Source organism: Sciurus carolinensis, chromosome 4, assembly GCF_902686445.1.
Source record: "Sciurus carolinensis chromosome 4, mSciCar1.2, whole genome shotgun sequence".
Taxonomy (NCBI): Eukaryota; Metazoa; Chordata; class Mammalia; order Rodentia; family Sciuridae; genus Sciurus; species Sciurus carolinensis.
Window position 1 is genome coordinate 46,796,531 of NC_062216.1, and position 18,714 is coordinate 46,815,244.

Consider the following 18,714-nt stretch of genomic DNA (forward strand, 5'->3'; position numbering starts at 1 on the left):
TTCTCAAACAACAAGCGTAATTAAAAAACAAAAATTCAGTTGATTAAATGGAACAAACTTCTTTTGTCTTCAGTATCGCCTGATGACAATGGTATAACCTGATGCTCTTCCCTACCCACACCCACCATTCAAGGGGTCATTGAGTCATGACAATTTGCTTCCTGCTTCCAGGACCCATCTCTCTCTTTTTCTTCTTTCCTACTGCTGATGCCTTGTTTCATAGCCTCCTTTTCTCTTTCCCATGAAATCAGTCTTCTAATTGACCTCCTGGTTCAAGCATTACCACTCTGGGACAGAAGTCCTAAATACAGGCACAGAGTACAATCACTTGAGAATATATATATATATATATATATATATATATATATATATATATATATTCAGGATTGCCAACCTAGGACAATTAAGAAATAAAAATATCCAAAAGTAGAGTCTGACTGTTGTTTTATTTTGAAAACTGTCCAGATAATTCTAATGACCCGCCATGGCTGAGAGAGAGAGAGTAACTGCCTTAAATATCTGTCTTCAACTAAAAATTCTAGAATGATGTCACCAAAATGAAATGCTGGGCATTTCATTCCTCTGCTTTCATACCCTCCTTCTCTGGTTATGGTTTGAATTATATACTCCAAAAATTTACATGTTGAAGTTCTAACCTTCAGGACCTCAGAGTGTGACTGTATTTAGAGATGGGAGTCTTTATAGAGGTGATCAAGTTAAAATGCAGTCTCTGGGGTGGGTTCTAATCGAATACAATTGGTGACTTTATAAAAAGGAGATATTCAGACAGAGATATGAACACAGGAAGAACACAACATGAACATAAAGCAAAAATTGGAGTGAGGTTTCTACAAGTCAAGGAACATCAGAAATGGCCAGCAAAACACCTGGAGCTAGGTGACAGGCATGACGGTTTCTCCCTCAGAGCCTTCTGTGGCACACGTGTGTAATCCCAGCAGCATGGGAGGCTGAGGCAGGAATATTGAAAGTACAAAGACAGCTTCAGCAACTTAGTAAGGCTTTCAGCAACTTAGTAAGACCCTGTCTCAAAATGAAAAATAAAAAGGGCTGGGAATGTTGGCTCAGTGGTTAAGCACCCCTGGGTTTGATCCCCAGTATCAAAAAATAAAGGAACAAATCCTACGTATATTTTGATCCCAGATTTCCATCCTCTAGATGTGTGAGAAAACAAATTACTATTGTTTAAACTGTCCAGTTTGTGGCACTTTGTTATGCTAGCCTAGCAAACTAATAAAGTCTCATAAGTTACAAAGTCAAATTACAGCACACAAGGTGGCTCTGCTACCCTCTGCCCCACCCAATTCTCCATTCTTACTTCTTCCTCTTTACACTCCAGAACTTTAAGACTTTGCTTTAGTGTCATCTTGTTTTGGATAAATTCACTTACACATGCCAAAGTCTTTGACTACATGCAGAATGCTTTATAATGCTGTAATGACTACCTCGTATTATACATATTCATTTATACTTTTGTGCTCTAAAATGACCCTAAGTCCTCTGAAGACTGCACCATGTCTTAGTCCTTAAATTCCTAGTGTTTACCATTTGGTAGTTCTTCAACCGTATCTTTATTGAATGAAAAAAGTTATTTTATATAGAATACAGTACTGCATTAGTTTGGGTACATCAAAAATGAAGGCTAAAATGGAATTAAGGGTGCAAGAAATTTATTAAGAGAAGATTGCAGAAGAAGCTGGGAGACAACCTCAGACTTGTTCCTCCTATGGAAGGAAAAAAGAAGGAAAGGTAAATGGTAGGAAGACTCTTGCTCCACATACAATTCAAAGAAGAGCCCTTGAGTCAAAGTTGCCTTTGGGGAGGTTCCCTCTCTCTTGCATGTGCCCACCTCTATTCCCTAGCTCAGCTCAGGTACCTGCGCCCACAGCCATTGTGAGTTTCTAATCAGGAGTCCAGGCACCCACAAAGCATGACTTCCACCAGCTAGAAGGTCAGATCTTCATTCTCTACTATTTTGCAATGTGTTTGTATTGTCTTGAGTTATGAAAATAATCCAAGGAATTCAAACAAGGTCCCAGTTTCAAGGAGATTCCACCGTGACAAAGAGAGGGGGTAGGGAGGAGGTTGAAAAGTATACATTAAATAAGATAATTTCAGATTACCCAAAGTTCTTTGAAGGTAATAACCATGGATATAAGGTGAAAAGCAAGTGCTGGGAGGGAAACAATAATTTCTGTAGAATGTTCCAGAAGGCCTCTGAGTTGCTAGTATTAGGAATGAAATTTGAATGTTGAGAAGAGTCCAAAGAAGAGCCACTAAATATACACTAAAGAGAGTGGTGGAAAACTGTTGTTTTTAAAAGTAGGAAAAAATGTCTGTGTATTGAGAGTACAGTGAGCAAGAAAGTGTGTGATATAAGGCATGAGAGAGATGAGCCATCTGCCCACCTTGTTTTTGTCCCTACTCATTGCACTTTACTACTCTCTGCCCTGGTCTGACCTCCATGTTCTCTGACAAATTATAAGTACCCGGGCCACTGTTTCCCTGGACTCTGACAGTAGGGCAAGTCTGTGGCACCAGCAACAGTAATGTCAAGCCAGACCCACACAGTACTGGCCTTGGGCCAGAGAAAAGTTCAGAATTTAACAGTGAAAGAGATTTTTATGAAGATGTGAAGATGAGCAGTGAGAAGAAGCTCCTGTGCTCAGCACTGAGATGGCCCAGTATTAATCCCAGGATCTCTCAAAGGAAAACAAGTGTCACATCTTACAGCTGGATGTTACCACCATGGCAATTACAAACTTTGGTCAGTTAAAACTTTCTCATAGATACCATTTAAAGAGACCATTGAAACCACCAATAATAGATCAGGAGCAGTGGCATCAGTCTGGCTAAGTCCCTTGAGTACTCTTTCATCCTGGCTCAGCAACTCATTCCTGTCCAGATCCCAGAGACATAGCAAGACCACCAGCTCCATGGCCACTGCCCAATCCAGGCAGATATGCATACATGGCTTCATTAGAACAGAGCATGCTTGGAAAGCTGCAGATTGGATAAAAGCAGCAGTTCACGTTTGTCGCCACCCGCAGAAACAATCCTGCGGATATTTGTTACCACCTGCAGCAACAATCGTGGAGGTATTTATCGGAGGTGGACTGGAAATAAACTACTTCTATTCCTGTGCTGCTTCCTTGCTTGCTTGCTTATTCTCTAGCCCATAGAGGAAGATGGGCTTGCTTGATTTTAGAGGAAGAAAGCTTTGAGAGAAAGATAGGCTTTACTTATAGAGGATGTTTTAGGGAAAGACAGGCTTCTATGCTTATCAGAGATCTATTTCTTCTTAGAGTTCTGCTGCTTCTTCTTAGAGGTAGGTCCCGCATCCTGTGAACTAGGTGCTATCTATTTGAGGTGCTTCTTAGTGGTGCGTCCCGCGTACTGCAATCTGTGATCTATGACCTAGAGGTGTGTTCTCAGTTCTCCACCCAGCGATCTGCCATCTGCCTGCTACTCTCTGCCTACTGCTGCTGCTTACTGCTTGCTACTTCTTCTCTCTGCTAGCTGCTTCTTTTTGCCTTCTGCCTACTGCCCGCTTATATTCCCTCCAGGAGGCAGAGGGCAGGGCCACACCAGTTGAGATCAGGCGAGGAGCCAGCTGCCCTATCACGGCAAAGGTTAAAAGGAGCAGGCACGAGCAGGAGCACTCGGGAACACCCATGCACGTGTTGTGTGTGTGGACTCATTTGAACATGGCCAATGATAAAGCACCTGAGTGTCTATGCTAACCGACTTCCTCACCGCCAATGTGATCAAAAGAACCTCTGGCTGGCTGCCAGGCACCATCTTGGCATAGTCCACATGGCATAGCTCCCAACACACGTTGTCTAGATCCAGCCACAGGATCAAGTTCAGCAGATTCATAGTAGCCAAGGACGACCATGAAGCTGGCAAAATAGAACAGTACCAACATGGAGAGGTGGTACACAGGCAGTTGATTGCTTGCTCTGGCTGGTATTGGGCACTCAGATACTTTCCTACAATGCTCAATAGAACACACAGACCAAAGTCCAACCAGGACAGCTTTTGTTCAGCCTGCTCACAGATGAACAGCAGCCACCCAGTGCATATTTATCCGGTGAGCCACCCAACCCTTTCAAGGATAAGCTCTTCAAGTGACTGACCACTGAAGGCCAGCACTGGCCAACACAATTTGTATCATATCAACACAATTTGTATCATATCACCTCAGGCGTTGAGCACAGTGTCCCCACACAACAGAACCAACCCAACTCAGAGCCACTGACTCTCTAACAGAAAGATGCAAGAATTTTTTCCTTCCTTTTTCCCTAAATGAATCAACATTTTGCTACAGCATGTTTGTCTGTGTAGCAAATACTGATATGAAAATATTAAACATTTAAGATGTTTTTTAAAGACAGTGATTGTAGAAATGTTTCTTTTGTTTTTGTTCATCACCACTTCATTGTGTAAGAACAATCTCCCCCAGGTATGCACTACCATATCCCACTCTTTCCTCATTTTCAAGTCATTTTCACTTGCTGCCCCAGAATTCTAAATGAATTCATAATCCAGGGACTATAGTAATTTTCTTGCTTCACAATATGAATTTATTATTTTCCAGCCAGGTACAGTGGTGCATATCTGTAATGACAGCAACTCAGGAGGTTGAGGCAGGAGGCCAAGGCAGGAGGTTCACATGTTTGAGGTCAGACTTAGTGAGACCCCTTAGGATGATAAGTCTACAGTTCCATCCATTTACTGGCAAATGTCATAATTTCATTCTTCTTTATAACTAATACTCCATTGTGAATTTATACCACATTTTCTTTATCCATTCATCTGTTAACCAGCACCAAGTTTGGTTCCATAACTTGGCTATTGTGAATTGTGTTGCTATAAATATTGATATGGCTGCATTCATATAATATGCTGATTTTAGATCTTTTGGATATATACCAAGGATTGGCATAGGGTCATATGGTGGTTCCATTCCTAGTTTTTTGAGAAGTCTCCATACTGTTTTCCAGAGTGGTTGCACTAATATGTAGTCCCACCAACAATGTATTTGTACCTCTTTCCCTACATACCCACCAACATTTATTATTGTGTTCTTGAGAATTACCATTCTGACTGGAGTGAGATGAAATCTCGATGTAATATTGATTTGCATTTCCCCGATTGCTAGATTTGTCAAAAATTTTTATGTATTTGTTGGCTTTTGTATTTATTCATTTGAGAAGTATCTGTTTATTTCATGTATTAATTGAGCTATTTGTGGTGGGCTTTGGTGCTTTCTGGGTTCCTTATGGCTTTGGATATTAATATATATATATATATAAACGTATATATATTCGGATATAAATGCCCTACCTGAGGAGTATGTGCAGAAATCTTCTTCCATTCTGTAGGCTCTCTCTTCATGCTCATTTCCTTTACTGTGCAGAAACGTTTTAATTTGATGCCATCTCACTCACTGAGTTTTGGTTTTATTTCTTGTGTTTTAGGAATCTTGTTAAGGGAGTCAATGCCTGTGCCAGTATGCCAGAGTATGGGACCTGCATTTTTTTGTAGCAGTTGCAAAGTTTCTGGTCTAATTCCTAGGTTTTTGATCCACTTTGAGTTGACTTCTGTCAAATTTCATTCTTCTGCATATGGATATCCAGTTTTCCTAGCAACATTGTTAAAATGGTTATCCTTTCTCCAATGTATGTATTTGGCACTTTTGTCTAATATCAGATGACTTTATATATGTCAATTTGTCTCTGTGTCTTCCATCGGTCTTCATGGTTTTTTTCCCTAAGTATTTTAATGTGTAGACTTTAAATTACATGAAGCTTGATAAATCTCCTCTGGATAGGGAGACAAAGTTGAAAACACAGATGAGGATAAAGATGGTGAGAGAGTAGTAGGCAGAGGTCTCATCACATCAGACCTGTATATCATCACTGTGAAGATTTTGGATTTTATTTTATGGGAAGCAATTGAATAGATTTTACCCAGTCATCTGAACACCTAACATATTACCCTGACTCTGTTATATAGAGAATATAAATAGAAAAGAAAATAAGCTAGATGTGTAATACAATGGTTTAGACTTAGATTAGGGTGAGTGACAGTGGACATGAAGAACTGTGACTGAATTGGATTAGATAAATGTTAGAAGAAGTAAACATAGGGTTAGGTGCTGTGTTGGATGTGTAACATTAAACAAAAAAAAAAGCAGTAAAGTTTACAACCAGAATTTTTAAAAATTTTTTTAAATTTGTTCTTTTTAGGTATACATAATAGTAGAGTGTATTTTGACACATTACACATACATGGAGTATAACTTATTCTAATTAGGATCCAATTCTTCTGGTATAACCAGAATTTTTGCCTAGACCAAATGGATGGATGGATGATACTTTCATTTAATGAAAAATGGTGGAAGTCTGGAATAGGAACTGGTTTAAGGAATATAGCACAAGTTCTGTTTGGAGCGAGCTAAAACTTTGAGATGCCTATTTAGAAGCAAATAGTTCAGTTTTTTTCCTATTTATATATGTGTGTATATATACACACACACACATATTTGAAATTCACTGACACTGAACAAAAGAAAGTTTAAGGAGAAAATGTGTGGTTAGCAGAGAGAAATTATGGACAAAAACTCAAATGAGATTCCTCAGGCATAAAGCTATTTTAATTCATTGCAAAGAGTAGCTAGATTGGTAAATATTTTTTTTAAGAGTCCAAATCCATTTTGATGTTTGACTGTTGGCAACTTTTAGGCTCCACCAGTCTCACTTATGCTTCTGCTCAACATCTGGGAAAGCTAATAATGAAAGCCAGGGTGTTCCTTTCTTTGACTGTAGTGAGAAGTTCAAACTACACAAGATTCAGTCCAAGCTGAGGAAGCTTCACTCACCATCACTCCTCACAATAAAGCCAAGTCAGTCTCCTGCCATTTTCAAAACCTATGTTATACTTCTCAGAAAGCCTAATTATGTACTAATAATCTTTTCCATAAGCATTTGGAGAGTGAGGGATGGCAGGGAATGGTCCACCTTACTCTCCAGTTGAATTAGTTAATACATTCTAATAAAAATTAAAACAGGGTCTTCAAGGATCGAAATCAATTATACAAGACCTGTTTAGAGAACAGACATTTATCCCCACCACTTTTTCATGAGCATTACTCATCAGTCTTGGCATGCAAACTAAATTTTGCATGAGGGTCCAACTCAGCTCTGCCAGATGACAAGAATAATTGGCACAATGAGCAGGATATCTAGGCAATAGTCGCCACCACTGGGGGTCTTGCTTCACTTGCTTTGGCTTGCTAACTGGATTTGTTGCCAGCTGGCAAGCTTGTGCTTAGGACTGATTGGTGCTTCATTTGCTGAGTCCTACCAAGTACAACTATAGATTGAACTGACCTAAATCCAGAGCTGATTATTGACATATGGGGGTATGGGATCAGGGACCTCTTTAAAGTGGTCTTGGGTTGTGTGTCTTGGCCCAGGCCTAACAGTGTGCCTCAGATTGACTCATGTCTTGGGTCCAGAAGACACTGATGCTAGACTCCAGGGAACAACTCTTACCCTGTTGTATGTCTCAACCAGGCATTGGCCACCATTCTAAAGAGTACTCAGGGGAAACACAGATGCTCTGTGTAATATATGAGCCTACTGGGTGTGGACCACTTACTATGGGGTATACAGAGATTCACACTTCTAAAAGTATAGCAACTTAGAACTCTGCAAAAATACTTTCTTTGCTGCTATTACCTATGCCTCTGTTGCCCACCCCCCAAAAAACAAAAACCTATAACATTGTAATATGATAAAAGATCTATTTAGGTTTCTGACCCTGGTTCCTAATAGAGTTTACCACTCTTATAGATAGAGACATTAAGAAAATCTTTTGGTTTGATATTTGTTCTTTGACACTTGGTTCAAGATCCAAAGCTCCTAACAGTTTTGTAATTTCTTGAGTTATGGGAGAGTGAAACTGAGCTCCTAAATTCCTTGAAATGCTCTGGGTGATAGCAGAATCTTTTATTTTACTGAAGGGACTCTTAGAAGTCCTGTATAGCCTCAGGATAGAGGCTGGCTGCCAGGAGAACTAACCTAGTGATAAGATGCTTGGAACTTTCAGCCCCAACCCTGAACCCTTGGGGAGGTGAGTGAGGTTGCAGATGAGCAATTGATTTCCCCAGCACCCAGAATATACATATATATTTTCAAAAAGCCCAAATTCTTTTAGACCTTTTGGGTCTAAATGTTGAAGGCAACATTTTACCTCATTTACAATTTTTTTCTTAAGTCTTCTTATGCTATTATCATACTTGGCCCATCTTACTGGATTCCTTACAACAAAGGTCTACAGAATCTGTTTAAATGGCAATACAGTAGGCAACATACATTGGTTTCCCTGTCCTTTCCCCAGAAAATTCTTCACTGTGGTGGCTTTTGCAACCTCCCTTCATATGTTCTGGAATCTGCAGCAAATCTATGATATTCATGGGTTTCTGATCCCAGAAACTGCCCTCCTTAGCCTGACGCTACCCATCATGAGTGCGAACTGCTGGCTTCACATTGATTGCTCCTAAAGACAGAGGCTCCCACAGGCCTGAGCCTATGGCCCTCCATACCTTTATGTGAGTCTTTAAAGCAACATCCTGCAAGTTCAGCATGGCTAATCCAGGGAGAGCTTGGCCTCTTCTTCCTTAGCCCCCTTGTCAGTTGATGAGATGTTAGAGAAGTTACTGTCTCATGGACCCTTTAACTACCTGACATTTCCTTGGGATTAGAGTGAACAACAATAGAAATTTCCACACTCTAGGGTCAGCACAAAAACTCATACATGATGGTGCTTACTGGAAAGTTGTGCTTTTCATCCCTTAACCCAGACACCCCTGATGAAGAACAGGAGACAAGTCAGCAAATCTGGCTAAACATGAGGCAGTCATCTTAGCACTGGGTGGCCCTCTTCCTAACTATAATAAAAACCAAACTAGTCTCCTTTTCTTACTTTTGATTCATTTCAGATTGGCTTGAAAGGTTGTCCTGCTCCTTCTACCTTCAGAAATCCTTATTACGTGGGTAATCTTTTTATACCATCTCAGTCCATGTGTGGCATTATTAACCTTGGCATTAAATTTCAAGTGAGATGACCACAACATAGTTTCTAGTAAACCTTAATTAATGCCTCAACAAACAATGGGCTCATCAGAATCAGGTTTTTTGATTATGTAAGTCACTCTGATAGAATTTTGCAATGTTCACTGTAATTTGAGTCTACTGCTAATTGGAAAATTTCAGAATTCTTTATTCTAAAGGGTATTATCAACTGAGAATGGAAGTTCAACTGTTTTCTTGTTTTGTTTCTCAAATTCACTATTTGTGTATATGTCTTCCATCTGTTACTTCTAGATACACTTTTGAAGGGGAAGCCACACCCAGAGTCACAATCCCTATTTCTTTGTAACCTGTTTAGCTATGTTGCTACAGAAAGAGCTAAATTTCTATATCAGGCACCAGCATAAAACAAACTAACATGTTTAAAATTGGAGGTATTCTGAGCTGGGTGTCCCAAACATTCCTAAACCGTTCTGCGACTGGAATTTCAATGACTCAGATGCTCAGGACAGGTTTTTAAGTTTCCATCTGACACATCACTTACTTCTGTGACACAGGTTTCATCTCAATTATTTTTTTCAATGCCCAGATTTGTTTGTGGGTGCTGGAGTTTATTGGATAAAAAATCTAGATGACAAAAACAAAATTCATGCATATTTAGTTAATCAGTATATTACATAAAGTATATATTTGTATAATTCTATACCAAATTGCCAGATACATTTTAGTGCATTGGGAAATATGCTGTTTTTTAGCATCTGACCTGATGGACCTACTACTTCAGCTGTACTGGAATCTCTTAAAACGCTATAAAGTTTGGATAATGGACACTCATTTCTTTTGAATTTATTCAGGGTCAAGAGTAAGTGCTGGGGTTGTGGCTCAGAGGTGGAGTTCTTGTCTCCTATATAAAAGGCCCTGGGTTCAAACCCCAGCACCACACTTAAAAAAAAAAAAAAAAAAAAAAAAAAAAAAAAAAAAAAAACACAGAATTGAATTTATTGAGGGCCAAAAAAGAAATTTTTTTCAAGCTTGAGCGTCATGAATTTTTAATTTATTATAAAATTTCAGTAAGTCATCCATTACCTCTAAAATAAAGACTTCAGATGAGTTTGTCTACCTGAAAATATGGATTGCATAGAAAATTTTTATATAAATTCTTATAAACAAATATTTATTGATTAACTACATGCTGTCTTTGAAAATGACTTACCAAAAGCTCTATGCTAGGCTAATTTTTCATAAGATGAAAATATATACATACTGAAAGGGATTCCATCCCTGGGAGAGGTAAAGAGAAAAAAACTACATAAAACAGCTATTCAAAGACAAAATACTGACTGAAACAGTATTCTAGCAGATTATTTTCTTTTGGTTAGAAAACAATAAATTGCATTGTTAGGAAGCACTTATTTTTTCATCCATAAAACATTTGTTGGGTATGATCATATGTGAGGCACTATGGATGTGATGTAAGATGGAGCCTCGAGCCTTGAGTTGCTCACCATTGAGTCAGAATGCAAAGATACTAACATGTTTTTGTCTTAATATGAATGCATATTAATGACATAGTGCATGCAGGCTGCAGTCTTTAATTCTAATTAGTCATGTTTAAGGATTATGAGTGCAAAGAAGGTGAGGTTTCTCAGGCTGGATTAAGTAGTACACCAAATCATACAATCATCTCAACTGATTTAACAAAAACTTTTAACAAAACTCAAAATACTACTGTGATTTTTTTTAAAAAATCAACAAGAATTGAAGAGAATTTCCTCAACATGAAAATCCTATATTTGAAAAACCCGTAACGAATATACTCAAGTTGAAAGACTGAGAGCTCTTCTCCTAAAGTAGGGAACAGAGCAAAGATGGTGTTCTGGTCAATTCTATTCATGATAGCACTGGAAGTTAGAACCAGCGCAAGCAGGCAAGGAAAAGGGCACCTAAACCGGAAAGGTAGATGTCAACGGATCTCTTAGGCAGATGACATAATCTAATGTCTAAAACATTATGAAGAAAAACTTTTTAAAATTATTAAAGCTAGTAAATTAAGTCAGCAAAGTTGCAGGATACAGTATCAACTGTATTTCTATAACTAACAATGAACATTCAAAAGGAATGCCTTTAAAATTCCATCAAAATGGCAATGAGAATAGAATGCTTAGAAGTAAATTCAACCAAGGAGGCACAAGAGTTGTACACGAGGACTATGAAATACTGAGGAAAAAAGACATAAGTAAATATAAAGATACCCACGTGCATGGGTCAAAAGATTTAATGTTAAGATGACAATACTACCCAAAGCAATATATAGTTTCATGCAATTTCTATCAATGGTACTTTTCACAAAAAATGGGAAAACTCCTCATAAAATTCAAATAAAATCTCAATAAACCCTAAAGAGCAGAACAGAAACAGAGATTTCACATGTCTTGATTTCAAAATTTTGAATAAAAGAGATAGAAGTCCCATGCTACTGATTTCAAAATTAATCAAAGCACAGTAATCAAAACTGTAGTATCGACGTAAGGATAGACATGGAGACAAATGAAATAGAACTTGGAGTCCATAAATAAACTTTCACCTTTATGATCTTGTCCATCAGCCAGGATGCTAAAAACATTCAATAGAGAAAGAACAAGTCCCTTCAACAGTAGTGATGAAAAAACCATTTAACCATATGTAAAAGAATGAAATTTGACCCTTACACCATAAACGAAAAATTAACCCAAAATGAATTAAAAGTGTGTCTTAATCCATTTTCTATCACTGCAACAAAACACCCGAGAACGAGAATATAAGGAATAGACTGATAATCTATTTGACTCACAGTTCTGAGGCTGGGAAGTCTAACATGGCCCCAGTAACTGTTCAGTATCTGTGGAGGGCCTTCTCACTGCATCATAACATGACCGCGATCACTTGTTGAGACAGAGCAAAAGTGCTAGCTCTTCTTATAAAGCCATCATAGGAGACCCACCCTCATGACCTCATTCAATTCTAATTATCTCCCAAAGGCAATAACACATGAATTTGGGGACTTTCTTCACATGAACTTTGCAGAGGATGCATTTGAGTCACAGCAGACTTACGTGGGATGCAAAATTATAAAATTCTTAGAAGAAATGGCAAAGAAAAAATCTACATGACCTTAGATTTGGTAATGGTTTCTTAATACAACACTGAAAGAAAAAATAACCAAAAAAGAAATAGGTAGATTGGATTTCACAAAAATTAAAAACTTATGTGCATCAAAGGATTAAATAGACTGAAAAGATAAACCATGGATGGGATAAAATACTTGAAAATCATACATACATCTGATAAGGATTTCAAACCTAAAACATGTAAATAACTTGCAACTCAACAAAATAGACAACTTTATTTAAAACATGGGAAAAGGACTTGAATAGACATTTCTCCAAAGTAGAAAGCTATTAAACACATGAAAAAAAAAATGTTCAACATTATTGGTCATTTGGAACATCACAATCACAATGAAGTACCACTTCACACCTGCTAGAATGGCTATAATTTTGTAAGTGGAAAATAAAAAGTGTTGGCAAGAAAATGAAGAAATTGGAACACTTGTACATTGCTGTAGGAAATGTAAAATGTTTTCACTGTTGTGGAAACAAGTTGGCAGTTCCTCAAAAAATTAAACATAGAATTAGCATCTGATCCAGCAATTCTATTTCTAGGTCTAGACCCAAGAGAATGAGAAACAGGTGGTCAAGTAGATATTTGTATGCCAACGTTCATAGCGGTAGTATTCACACTAATCATAAAGTGGAAACAACCCAAGTGTCAATCAGCAGATGAAAGGATAAACATACATGCAATCTAAACAGACACTAGAATATTATTCAGCCATAAAAATGAGTGAGTTTCTTATATAAACTATAATATGGATGAACCTTGAAAACATTATGCAATAAATAAAGCCAGTCAAAAAACAGGACTGGCTTTATGATTCACTTACATGAAATATCTAGAATAGGTAAATTCATAGAAACAAAGTATATTATGGGTTAACAGGATATGGGAGGGGCAAGTGGGGAGTTATTATTTAATAAGTTCAGAGTTTCTGTTTGAAGTGATGATATATAGTGGAAATAGTGATGGTTGCACAACACTGTGAATGTAATGCTACTGAATGGTACTATTAACAATGGTCAAATGGTAAATTATGATATATATACAATCATAATTTTCTATTTTTATATGATATATTACCACTACAGAGAAGAATGGCAAGGGAAATAAGACAGTTGTATTAGTGAGCAGTCTGCCACTGTGACAAAATACCTGAGATAAAACAACTTAAAAAGAGGAAAGTTTTATTTTGCTCCATTATTTTGGAGGTTTCAATCTGTGGTTGGTCAGCCTTATCACTTTGGGGCCTGTGGCAATGGAGTACATTATGCTAGGAGCACATAGCAGAGGAAGCTGCTTCCCTCATGGCAGTCAAGAAAAGGGAAAGGTCTGGGGTCCTAATATGTCCTTTAAGGGAATGGCTTCAGTGACCTAATTTCCTCCCAATAGGCCCCGCCTCTTAAAGATTTTACTATCTCCCAATAGCACCACAGGCTGGCAACTGAGCATTTAACATATAGATCTTTGGGTGACACATCTAATCCATAGCAAGAGTGCATATAAAACTATTTTTAATATTTATATTTGCATAAAAAAGCACTGGAAGGATATGTAAGAAATTAATATAAGTGGTTACTTATAGATAACAAGAATAATAAGTCCTTTGACACTAATACAATTTCCTGGCTCAGTACAGAAATACTTCATTCCTGATTGGTAAAAACTTGCTCCCCAGTTCCCTCAGTTTCCTCGACCTCTGCTCTCATACCAGAATACCTAACTGCCCCATGTTCGAGAAAGTGTAAAGTTAACCAATGCAGCGCCGGGATCCAGCAACTTGGTACAGAGTGAGATGGATGGTAACAGGGTGGAAGGATAGTTCCTTGTCATGTCCTTTTGATTTTTGGACCTTCTAAATATAGTACTATTTACAATAATAAAATTTTAAAGCTAAAATAACAAGTGAACAAGAAATATGCCAGCTGGAAAAGGCAACTTGAGAGAATTAGAGCCAAACAAATGTGTACATGTGACTTGGAGTGGCACAAAGAAAAAGCAGGAATGGGGAATTACAAATCCTGTAGAGGCTTGAACGCGGAGGGGAGGAGATATCAGAAGAAGAAACTGGAAAAGTAAATTGGGACCAGATAGTAAAGTACTCATATGCAGCATTAATTAGTTTGAACTATTCCTGCAGCAGAGATAAACCATTAGAGTCACTTTGTTTTAAATTAACAGAAATACTTGAACAAATTTGTGTGTTAGAAAAATCACTCTGACAAATACATAGAGAATGGCTTAAAGAGGGGTGAAAGTAGGAGAAGAAGGAGGGCAGAGATGATACAGAGTGTGGGAACAAGATGAAAATAGAAGATGCTGAAGAGCAGGGATCAAATGATCTTTCTGAAAAATAGCTTGAGATTGAGCTCCTTTTTTTTTAAAGGAAGAACAAAAGATGACTCTTAGATGGCTAACTTGGTTGACTAAAAACAAGCATGACCTTTCATGGGAGAAATCTAAATGGAAAATTATTCTGAATTCTGATAATGTAAAATGTAAATATATTGAGATGTGAAGAATGAAGCATGATATAATGTGGTTTTCAAATAAAAGGTTATTGTTATGCAAATGGTGATGATTTTTCCATCTTATTTATAAATGACTTATTAAAAGGATAAAGGCTAACTTTTATAGGAAAGAATCTTTATATATAAATGAATGTCTTAATAGTAAAATTGAAATGTGATACAAAGACTCTTTTGTGCTGATTTTTGCATATTTCTTTCACTGAAATAGCTTAGATGTTAGACATGTAGGAAAATGACCTCCTGCTAATGTCACTAACTCTAGGATTTTATATTTATAGAGATAATAATTAATATGATGTTTCAGAGTTCGAAGTAATATTTTCCCCCATAAATGTTTTAAGAACATCATATTTCTCAGGGACTGATATTGTTTCCTCTGAATGGAAATTAGGATGCGCAACAGAAGTTTCATAATCTTCGTGGCCTGACTTTCTTCCCTCAGCTCGGCATCTCTCTCTAGCTTCATCTTTTCCCCCAACCGTTAAACTTTTTAAGGAGTAGTGTATATTCATATCCTTTATTTCTTTACTTCACATTTATTCCTCAACCTACTTTGTCTATTCCATTTCTATAAGTGAAATGGCTACAGCTAAGGTCAACAGTGACCAACACATGTCTAAATCAACTTTATGTGATCTCTCTGTTGCACTGACATGTTTAGACAAACCATCCTTTTTGAAACATTCTCTTTCCTTGATATATATGTTATTACACTTTCCTGGTTTCCTTTATCCCTCTATGATAATTTTTCTCAACCTTTTTTGCAAATTTATTCTCTTCTATCTAGCCACTAATACCAATGCATTTCTCAGAAGTTGATACTAACCCTGCTTTTATTCTACCTCTGTTCTCTTCCAGAGAAGCACACCACATCTATGACTTCAATTTCCAATAAATACCAATGATTTCCCCCCTTGCCCCCTTTATTTTAAATCTCTGGACTTTTCCTCTACATTACAAGCGTGATGACCTAATTTTTCCTCAAACTCTGAATGTGTATGCCTCAAATACACCTCAAACTACTATGTGCAAATAATTAGAGTCTTGATTACTCCATCAAACATGGTCTTATTCTAGTGGTCCCATCTTAAAGAAATAATTATGAAACAGGTGCACAAATCAAAACCTTAGTAAGATTTTTAACATTTACCTTTTATTTAATCCCCATAACCATTTAACCACCAAAACAATTATTACTTCCTATTTCTTACATCTCTGAATTTCTTCCTGTACTGTCAACAACCTAATCCAAACTACCAATATCTCTCCTGAATTGTTGTAAAAAGTTTTTGTAATTATTCCAACTACAGCATTACCTTATGTAACCTGAAAAACGTTCTTAGTCCTCAAATCTAGGAAGGTAGCATAACAAAGTCTTACATAAGTTTCCAAAATTGCCTATAGAAATGTCAGTTACTCAAAAACACAACAGAAACATCTATGCACATTACATATTATCATTAATAATCACCATCTCCTGTTTGGTTGGGTAAGAGACTTGAGAAGTGGTAGAGGAAAAATGGTGAATGAAGTCCTATTTCCATCTTGCTACATCTTCCGCTTGATATCTGACTTTTCAAAACCAGAGTATCCAATCTGAGTTTTCTCTTTCAGTCTTTTCCAGATTAGTGTAGGGTCATCTGAAAGCCTGGGAAGGCCCTGATGTGCTTCTACAACATGGGTGAGAAGGTCTGTGGTATGAAGATGTTCATCTATTTTCTCATGGAGGAGAAGTGACTCCAGTAAAGTCTTCTTTTGTTTTAGGAATACAGACTGAGCCAGCTCTGCTTTTTTACTAATACAATTGGGACATCGTGAAGAAATGTGTTGCTTTGTTGCTGCCACCTGTTTTAGTGTTGTCCTCACGTTTTCAAAATAGATTCTGTTCAAAAGTTCATCAGGGACAGTACACTTTAAGGCATTTACTTTTGAAGCCTCTGGATCCAATCTAAACTGCAGCTTTTTGTGTCTGTTGCTCTTCTTCTTCGAGTCCACTCTATGATGGAGCAAGTTTATCTTAGTGGTGCAAAAAGACTGCAGGGCATTCAATTCTTCATCGGACAATCGAGTAACTTCTGTTTGAAGTTTGGCCTCTGGTTGGTTTCGTTCATAGTTAGCTTCTTTGTCCTTGAGGTAGCTGATCCATTTTTCAGTCAACTTCTTTTCGTTATTTTTTAAATCAGAAAGCTCGGATTGCTTGGTAAGTACTTCCAAGCTTGCAGCTAGTTTTCCACTATCCGATTCTGTCCCAGAGGAGGTGGGCCAGGACTGCTGTTCTCCAGAGGAGCTGAGTGAACCAGAACTCGGTACCTCATCAGTAAAGGACCTGACAGTTTCATCAGAAAGGTGAGCCATAGCACTTACATGGGTTTGAACCAATTCTCCTTGATCTTTTTAAATTCCCAAGCTTCTGGGTAGATGGTCATCACGTTGACTCAGAAACGGCTTCTCATCTGCTTTGCTTTGGTCAGGATTACCTCAGGAACTAGTGAAGGCTGAGCCCACCGGGCCCGAGCCTACAGGCCAAGAGCTCAGCGGGCCCGTCTTCCGGGTGACGCCTTCCCCGCTGCCTTGGCAACGCACGCATGCGCAGTGAATGGCCGCGGCGCCCCGCCCCTTCCTCGCTGTCCCAGTCCCCGGCTCCGCCCGCGCGGTGCTGCAGGGTCTGGCGTCTCCGCCTTAACCTTGAGCTCTTGCACTTCAACTTAGTACTGTTATAAGTTCAAAAATCAAATAGCCGGTGGGAAAAGGTTGCAAATTTTATTGCTTCGGGGCGGAGAGTAAGGTCAGACTGGTGGTACACCTAAGTATTCTAACAAAGACAAGGGTAAATCCGAAAGTTTGTGCCACGCCTAAAGGCGAACAGCTTTTAAAGACAAACAAAAAGGGCTGGCTAAAATGTCCAAGCAAAAACCTGTCCGTTTTTTATAATTACCTGCCTGCACAGCATGTTTTAGGATATAAATCAAAATACTGAAACCATTCTGTGCGACCTCTTGCACGACTTTGTCTGCAGCATACTGGTGACCTCGAAGTTTTCCCAGGTGACACAGTGTCTCGGGCTTTTTTGCACATGCAAGCTCCCTCTACCACGTTAATACTCTTTATATGATCGATTTACTCCTTCAAGTGGCATTTCCGCAGGAAGAGCTTCTCGCGCACCCCTGCCTCACACACTTTACAGAATTGTATAGTTTCCTGTTTGTGTTTGTGTGATTTTGATAAGGCCGAAACCAGGTCAGTATTTCAGGCTAGTCTCTGACCAGCATCAACAGAGGTATTGTGTCATTCAGTAAATCTCTGTGGAGTGAATGAGTTGACTGACTATGGAAACAGAAACATCACCTCTCTCAGTTCCGGTGGACTTGGAAAATTAGCACCAACAGCTCAAAAAGCTAATTTTTTTTCCTTCTCAAAACTTCAAATTTAGGGTGTTACCCTTGAAATCTTTTTTTTACAAAGCTTTTTTTTTTTTTTTAAATGGTAGTTTTGTTAACAATTCTCAGGAATTATAAAATGTTAACTCTGGAGATGGACTTTTTCTACATCTTAGTAAATACCTGAGTCTGAGTCAGTATCTGAAATAATCTCTATCTCTCCTTTTCTCCCTCCCCTTGGTGTTTGTGTGGGGGGGGGTGGGGGACTGTATTCAGTTTGACCTAGACATATTTAATATTCACATATAACTAACTTTGTGAAATGTGTGATATTCAAAAAGCAACTCTCAAATATGAACCAGCTTCATACTAAAGATAAAGAGATTCCAACTTCTTTTATTCAACTCAAATTATATTTTATCACATAATGTTAGACTTCAAAAAGAAGGTGCAGCTGGTTGTGGTAGCACATGCCTAATCCCACTAAGCCCAGCAGCTCTGGAGGGTGAGGCAGGAGGATTGCAAATTAGAGGC

At 38.1% G+C, this 18,714-nt stretch overlaps 1 protein-coding gene across 1 annotated transcript; it reads right to left on the bottom strand.

Moving 5' to 3' along the window:
- Window positions 1-15,935: 15,935 nt before the first annotated feature.
- On the bottom strand, window positions 15,936-17,353 carry C4H8orf48 (chromosome 4 C8orf48 homolog). Its single transcript, XM_047549302.1, has one exon. It carries the CDS (start codon window positions 17,156-17,158, stop codon window positions 16,352-16,354), a length of 807 nt encoding a protein of 268 aa, XP_047405258.1. The 5' UTR covers window positions 17,159-17,353; the 3' UTR covers window positions 15,936-16,351.
- Window positions 17,354-18,714: the final 1,361 nt, after the last annotated feature.

Bases quoted from the DNA above. Each gene is read 5' to 3' on its own strand.
- C4H8orf48 (XM_047549302.1), bottom strand. From the start codon at position 17,158: ATGGCTCACCTTTCTGATGAAACTGTCAGGTCCTTTACTGATGAGGTA.